This window comes from Fulmarus glacialis, unplaced genomic scaffold (assembly GCF_000690835.1).
Source record: "Fulmarus glacialis isolate BGI_N327 unplaced genomic scaffold, ASM69083v1 Scaffold17658, whole genome shotgun sequence".
Taxonomy (NCBI): domain Eukaryota; kingdom Metazoa; phylum Chordata; class Aves; order Procellariiformes; family Procellariidae; genus Fulmarus; species Fulmarus glacialis.
In genome coordinates this window covers 1-8,366 of record NW_009229118.1, presented here as the reverse complement: position 1 = coordinate 8,366, position 8,366 = coordinate 1, and the positions used below count along the sequence as shown (strand labels likewise).

Genomic DNA, 8,366 nt, shown 5'->3' with positions numbered 1-8,366 from the left:
TTTCCAGGAAACAGAGTGTACAGTACCCATGTGCAGCATAAAAACATTTCACAAATAATGAAAACAACCCTTTTGAAAATCTCAACAAAAATAGATCCCATTGGGACCAGACTGTCAGTGCCTCCCAAAACAAGGCAGAAAAATCCAGCCTATAAAACATGCCAAAGGTGATCAGTAAGTATCCACTACCCTCTGAAACTGCTGACTGCTTTATTTACTGAGAAAAAGAAGTATGACATTTGTATTTAAAACCCTAGGTGCTGTGTTAACAGGTTCACTAAATTACCCTTTAAGCTCTGTTCTCTCCTGACAACTACTTAAAAAGACATCTATCTGTCAATGGGGAAAGGTGGAACCAACATCTCTTGGCTATGCAGGTTAATTTTGCTGGGCATCAGAGTTCTGGAAACCCTGAAGAATGATAAATATGATCCAAAAGCATCATCTTCCAGCCCAAAAGTTCTCTGCTGGTCAAATTTTTCAAGACAAGACACTGACAGCAAAGCAGCAATGTTTCTTTCAAAAAATTTTTCAGGCCTAATGGCTAATCACTGAACTTGTCCTAAGGGAACGGAGTACAGGCAGATGACCTAAGCACAAAATGAAGAGCTAAAATGTCCATTTATTGGCCATGTATCTGGTGTGAGGAAGAAGGAGCACTTTGATTTCAATTTAATTATGTTTCCAGACTCTGCTTCAACTTGGGAGAAAAAAATTGTCCCAGCTACACACTGCCCTCCCTCCCTCAAGAATACTCAGCTAGTAAACAGTCTGTCTAACATTTATGTTTTGATTCTGGAATTGGAAAAAAAAAAAAAAAATCTGATTTTAGCACTTCTGTAAATAGTTCGGCCTTGACTAGGCAGTTATTCTAAGGGGCAAAAGAAATAAACCCCAGTTATTTAGCTTCGTTTACTCTAAACAGTTTTCATTGGAGGTAGCTCCCTCTCACCACCTATGTGGCAGATACAGACACATAGATTGTGCCAACTCAGCTCTTAGTTTACAGGCGACCTCCTTGCTGAATCCTACAGCTCACAGCATCAGAATAACCGATCACATTAGGCCTAAGAGACACTTGAATCAATCCATTTGTCCAGAGTAACCAGTGTTTATCAGAAACCAGCAAATGCATCCTTCCTAAACAAATTCCTGCAGTGAGCACCTTCCTACCTCAAATGCCTTACTATCAGGGGCTTTCTGCAAAAATGTATATTTGAATAGGAGATAAAGGAACAGGGCTGCACACATAAAGCTCCTGCTCCAAATACTCTGAGAACAGGCAGAGTGAATGAATGCAAGCCATCTGAAACCCAATGCTTCTTTGATGCAGATCTTGAGCCTGTTGCAAGTTTCCCACATCTTTAATGGAAAGTAAGGTAAGCCCTGTTACTTAAAGTGTAAAGCACAGGTATACAGCAAATGGCTGATTGGGTTTTGTTACCCTGGAAAATTAAAATCAGCAGTTCATCCTACTGTGGATCTACTGATGTAACTAGATGTCTCTCTGGTCCTTTTCCTTTTCCCTAAAAAAAGCACACAAACCCTTTCCCAACCTGCCACATTTTCATCAAGTCTGATCCTGAGCAGCTGTAAATAGTTAAAAATACAAAGTCATGCTCATAAGATAGTTTCCAGTATGCAAACACTGGCAGAGCTAAGTTGCAGTCCTCTATTGATTGCAGTTTTCTTAGTTTATTCTCTAAAAAGATGTTCCAGTAGCAAAGCAAAAGTCTGCTGACAGGCTCTGTGTACGTGGCCCAATTGTTTGCTATAAGAAAAAGGAAATAACGTCACACAATTTAAAAAAAACCCAACAAACAAAAAACCAAAAAAAGAAGAAATTTTATCTGACAACCAAAATACAGAAAATGCAGAGGCACTTTCTCTTTCCTTCCTTTTTTCCTACAGCCTGTCTGTAAGAGAAGTGCAAAATAATTAAGTTTTCTGACATCTGAGAAAAAGGTAACATCTAGGTTAAGCCTACACAGGTTTCAGCCAAAGCTTTGGAACAGAAGCTCTGTATGCTGACACTGATTTGTACTCCTGACATGCCTACAGAAGAGAGACTGCTGTGTAGCTACAGATGATTTGTCCAGAAGAAGTAGTTCCCTCCCTTTTTAGTTCATCACTTCTACTGTTCAGGCTACAGAGGTAGTAAAAACAAAATGAAACAAAAGCCCAACAACGAAACAAAAAACCCAAAATAAACAAAAAAAAACCCAAAAGGAACCACACTCTTGGTATACTGTACATTCAGAACCCCATGGCCATGTTGTTGTCCTAACAATGAACAAATTCATTAAAAAACTCAACATTAACACATGAATGTGCAAAAAGCACATTCCAAAGCCAGTGCTGTGGTAAAGCAAGTGTTCGTCCACAGGGAGGGAAGGGGATTCTGTGAATCATGAGGAACAGAGAAAGGTTATTTCTGGCAGCCTACATGCTAATGTAAACAGGATCCGTTTCTCCTTTTAAAGTTCCGTGCCAACAGAACTATTGAAATGTCATTTCCCACCAGAGGAGACTTTTCTGTAATAATTAAAAAATATATTTAAAAAAGGGAACCATAGAGCAAGAGACTATTGTGTTCCCGAGCTGGCAGCTGGTAGAGTAGCCCCTGTGTTTGCATTGGCATTTTGCTCCAGATGTTGTCTTCCTTTTGTCAAAGTGAAAAACTGAGGCTGACAGATGCTCTTAGGTCACCAGGGCCCCAGTTTAACTTCATTTGGCTTTCCTTGATAGAGAGAAAGGAGCATGTTTTTGTAGTTGTGCTTCAAAGGTCCACTTCAATTTGGCTGCTCCTCAGTTAGCAAACTGCTGGTAAAAGGCAAGTTTGACCCTCTCAATGTGATGGCAAAGTTTAATAGCTGGCCCAAGCTTCAAGTCCATACACTCCTGAACGGTGGGCAGGGTCAGCAGCAGCAGTGCCTGGCCATCGATTTCCTGTTGGAAGACAAAAACTCCATAGTGACTTTGCATTTTTATTTTCCCTGCTCCTTCAGCTTTGGCTTGCTGTAATTTCAGATTCATGACTGTTTAGGAATTAGACGTTTCTTTCGTGCTACTCCAGACAGCTTAAAAAAAAAAAAAAAAAAAAAAAAAAAATCTCTCTTTCTCAGAACAAGTTAACTCCTTTCTTAAAATGTCAGCTCAAATTCACTGGCTAAGAGACAGAACCTCATGAGATGCTATTTTTAAAAAATAAACTAGTAACAGAAACCAAGAAAACTTAATGCAGAAAGTCACTTTACCTAACCTCTGCATCTTTTTAGAGAAACAGAGGTTCTGCAAGGAAAAGTACATCTTCCGGAACATCTATCAAAAAACGTATTCATCACCAGTTTCAGTACTACAGTTTTGATAGATGATGTTTTTTCATGGCAAATTTTAACCAAGATGCAAGAACAATGTTAACTTGACTCATGTTTGTACTCTAGTTGTCATACTTCAACACAAAAATGTTCACTTGTTGTGCAGCTGTACAACACTGAGATACCTGTAGTTAGTCTGCAGAATGGAAAACATTCATAATTTGGAAAAGTCAACACAAGTGGCAAAACTGTATCTCCTAGAAAACAGGCTCCTGCCTTCATGCTGCTTGGTTGTAGGCATGTTGGGATTCAGATGCCCCACAGACCAAAACGTCCTCCACTGAGTACTAAGAAACCTGAAAAATTCTGGTCATTCCCTTAACCCTCCTCTCCCAAACTGCAGAATGTTGTGCATGCGTTTGTTTCCTCAAAACCCTATTATAAAATTTAAACTAGCTTCTTTTTGTGATTCATTAGAGTAACAGATTCAACATTTGAACAGACAGAGAATCATACCTGATCAAGGAAAATTCTTGCCAGTGGTGCACAGTCAGTGGACTTGAGGAATCGTACAACGTCAGCCACGCTCCATTCCAGAGGGTTACTGTCCAGCTGCAGCTTTTCAGCAACTTCTATCTTTATGTCCTAGACAAGCCACCCAGCACAAAAAGAATTCCCAAAATATTACATGTGGAATCCCCTCTACTCCCCCACACTCAAACATTCAGCTGCCAAATAAAGCTTCAATGAGAGCTCAAATTGTAGAGGTTTCTTGGTTAGCAGAGATGTGCACAATGGCATTGTGCTCAGGGTAGAGGCTATAGCATTGTTATAGCCAGTAAGCAGGGATCTAAAATCAGGATTTGGTCAACACCACATCACTGCTCAGGATGAACCAAAAGGAGTGCTAACAGCTGGGAAATAGAAAGTTCGCTGTTCTGCCTACAGCCTTCTTTTTAGTTTTTATTACAGTCCTGTAATGCACCTGTAATAGAAATCATGATTTTTAATTATTCTGTAGTGTCTTCACAATGCCCTTTATGGGGTAACAGAGTATTTTATGAGAACATGTGTATGATGGCTAATACTCCCAAGACATTCGTGCTTGCCCAACAGTGAGCAAGCCTAGAACACAAATCTACATTCAAAGTTACCTTTGGTGAAGGAGGTTTATTTTCATCATCAGAAAAGGAAAAGGTCCTGAGCTTCCTTTTCCGCTTGTCTCGGTCCTGAGCCAGGGAATGAGACAGTTCACTCTGTGTAGGAGAGGATGACAGTGATTTCTTCTCTGATACCTCTGACTCCTCAAGCAATTCGTCTTGGTGCTCTGAGGTACTATCCTCAGTCAGAGATTCTTCATCTACCTCGTCCTGGTCATCCTCCTCTTCTCCCCCACTGCCCTGAAGAGGTAGGGAAAAAAAAAAAGTGATGAAATAAAAAAAATTGAAAGTTTAGGACAAAAGCTACAATTGCCACCCATTTGTCAGCTGTAACCTGAGGTTACAAGAAACTAACAGTCTGTTGTTTCAAATGTAGCTGGTCGAAGATCACATACCGTGTCTATTAAAGTTGTTGGCAGTCTCATACCTGGGGAGATCCAGCTGGAGTGTTATCCACTGAAGTAGAAGAACGTTTCTTCTTATGAACAAAAAAATGTTTTCGTCTCTTCCGTCTTTTATTTGGTTTCTTCATGGCTACTTCCAGGTTACTGTGTCCACCTGGAGGCCTACCTATCCGCTTGTTTTTCCGCTTTCCATAATAGTGTGCTACCAGGACAGAAGAAAGGAGCACCGTGTTGAAATGCACCTTCAACGTCACTAGTTATGTTTGTCCATCATCAAGACTAGAAAATCAGTAGAAGGACATTTCCCAATAGAAATCCCAATTCTGCAAAACTTCAAAATGAGTACGTCTATATTTTCCTCTTCAATTTGGTTTAAAGAAGAAGAGTTACTAATCAATTTTATTTGCCCTATAAAGATTTACTTTCTCTATCTCTGAGAAGCCCCAAATGATCAGATTTTACACAAAAATCATCAGCCACAGACTTGGTCCAATTTAATGGCACTTTTTGTGATCTTCTTGTAGTTTTTAAACATGGCCTCAATGCCCTGTTTGTTCTCACAGTGTCAAACGGTTCAAGTTAGTTTAAGAAAACCCTAAAAACCCTAAAAGCTAAGAAAAGAGCTTGAAAGTGTTTTATTTTGTTCCACAATAAATTGGTAAAAGCAATTACAATGCCACTTAAATTACAATATTAGAGTCAGTTCTTGTCCTAAAAGTTGTCTTAAGAAGATAAAGCTTTAAGCACACACCAAAAAGTTAAGCCATGGTTCTACCCCTTAATATAGAATTAATTTTTTATCCTCTACACACTGGCACGTGGATATTTTGTAGGCCTGTGTATGTAGTGCTTGAGCTGCTCCTTGTGTAAGCAAAGCAATGTATTTTGGACTCCCTTTGGAGCCAAAGCCAAAAGAAAACCAAAATACAACACCCCAAGCCCCACCTCTGTTTGAGATCAGCGGCCTACTCACTGTATTTAGTCTTTGTCAGGACAGAGCAGTTCTCTGAGCACTTATCCAGCACCATCTGAGGGCCAAAGAGGTTTGGACAACATTCCAGCTTGATACATGTTTTTCTACAGAAATCTGCCACCCGATCTGCCGTCCTCACAACTTCCACAGTTGCACGGTAGCTCTTCCCTTTGTACCTAGCATTGAAAATATGGTCATAATTCAGGAATCCTCCAATTACCAGCATAAAAGTACTTCATTGAGACATGTACAAGAATATTGCTTTGAGATCAAACTTGGGGAAAACCTGAGCAATGAGGAACTTTATGGACTGACAACTCCAGGAAACAGGTAGTCCTGTCTCTTATGACAGATCCTCAAAGCAATGAAACAGTCAGCACCAGAGAGACAGCTGCAGTACCAAACACAGCAACATTGCCCTGCCAGCGACTATAAAATACCATCTGAGAGGACTATCCCAGAGTTTAGATGTTTTACTTTCTTTGTTCACAGATGGTTTGTTCTTTCTTTGTTTTTATGGGACTGCAGAAGTGTCCACTGTGATGTAGACAGCTGGTCCCCAAAACCAAGATGGAGTGCACCAATTCAGCTAATAAAGGTAACAGCAGACAGCTTCTAGTGAGCCATTCTGTGCACATACCATGGCAAACGAACTACTGTTACATTTCCAATCAGATTTCATCTAACTGCTCAACAATTTGTCAGGACAGTCACTTGCCATGATTCCACATATTGCTCCAGTTTGATTTAAATTAAGAAAAAATTTCTTTTTGTTCATCAGCCTTGCCATGACAGAACCGCAGTGTGAAATATCTGCCAGAGTCATTCACCATTTCTGCTTTGTTCTCCCCGCACAGGTACTGGCATGTGCTGATATCTACTAGGGATGTCTCAGGCCTGCAAGTATCGAGTTAATGCGTTGAAAAAAAGAGCTATATCATCACAGTCCAGATATCCCTGGTGTCACTACTGTGACAAAAGAAAGCACAGAGCAACTTCAGTGAAATCAAACAAATTTTTTTTTTCTCTATTCTTCAGCTACATCTTCTATTTACATTAACCTTTCTTATGATCTTCCTATTGTCCAAATCCAAAGCAATCCGTCAATACATGGAAAGGTGTCTTTTTACATACGAAATCGATCCAACAAAAGAATTACTGACATGTTCAAAACTATGTAGAAGTGTGCTATGGCACATTGGGAAAATCTAATCTCTAGTATGCAAACACAGTGACCTAATTAAAAGACCATCACTAGACTATAAAGGAATATCTGGATTTATCAAATATACGTAAATATGATCACTGCTTTTTTCCTAGCCACAAAATAATCTCACAAAGAAGTTCCAACCCAAAAAACTCAGGAGGAAAACTAGGCAGTGCTTTAGGGAAGGCTGTTGTAGAAAGACTTGCGTGCCAGGCCATTTCAGAGCACTGCTATAACTTAATTTCAGAGGAATCTTCTTCCACTGAGAAAGTTGTGTGGAAATGCCATGCAAGTCTGAGAAGCTTCCTAAGCAGTATGTGCTTCTGCTTTAGAATACTGACAATTATCTTCAGGTGAATTAAATTATCTTGAACCTCACCTGCAGGTCTGCCAGTGTATATGCTATATTGTACCAGTACACCATTCTTACTTCACCACTAGCTGCTTACATGCCAGTAGCAGAGTGCACCTGGCATACTAAGGAGCATTAAAATCAGATGCACTTCACCTGACATTCATAAAGAAGTTTATAAAGATTTGAAATTTTAATGGCTGTCAACATCTTGATATGCTATAAGCAATTTTTCCTTCTCTGAAATGTAAGAATTTAAAGCATAGACTGCACAGAACATTGCTCTTGGGATCAACTAAGTGGGGAACAGGAAAAGAATTTACTTGGCTTTTAGGGTCTCTCCATGCCCATGCCATGCAGCCTCTTCATCCAACTGCAGTTCTCGCAAGACACGGCTAGGTTTGTAAGCTGCATTGATCAATAAAGTGAGAACCTACAGTGAGGGAGGGAAAAAGAGAAAATAAGTTTAAGTTATTTGTCCAATAAATCTGTTTTAAAGTGCCAGGGTAGAATAGGAAATTACTTCCATTCATCCAAATTATCTAGCATCAAAGCACTCATTCACAGCAGGATGACAGATACCTCCCGATACTGCCAAAATGAAAACTGAGAGCAGTCGACACTTTGGGCCTTGCCAAACTTTCAGTATTTGTCTGCAGAGTCACGAGTGTATCTAGCAATTTCCAAGTCATTGCCCTTGAATTACACGTCACTAAATTAAACCCCGGGGCTGAATACCACACAACTTGCATAACCTTGGGTAAATCTGAGCGATTACCTTAGAGATTGTTTGACGTGTGAAGATGTGCCAAAAAATCCTGCAGGATTTTGCTGCCTGCCAACCCACTACTTGCTACAAAATCATACTGTAGAATCTTAAGCTTTCCTCTGTTTTGCTTTCATGAACCATGATAAGGCCTGTACTATTGTCATGGTTTAACCCCAGCTGGCAA

The 8,366-nt window shown here is 39.9% G+C and overlaps 1 protein-coding gene across 1 annotated transcript; it reads right to left on the bottom strand.

Moving 5' to 3' along the window:
* Positions 1-2,808: 2,808 nt before the first annotated feature.
* Positions 2,809-7,846, bottom strand: LOC104081127 (scm-like with four MBT domains protein 1; the record flags this gene model as incomplete). Its single annotated transcript, XM_009583748.1, has 6 exons — positions 2,809-2,949; positions 3,834-3,962; positions 4,472-4,717; positions 4,905-5,083; positions 5,855-6,030; positions 7,737-7,846. Coding segments are annotated over 6 exons (981 nt in total), but the record flags the coding sequence as incomplete, so codon positions are not given.
* Between the last annotated feature and the right edge of the window lie 520 nt (positions 7,847-8,366).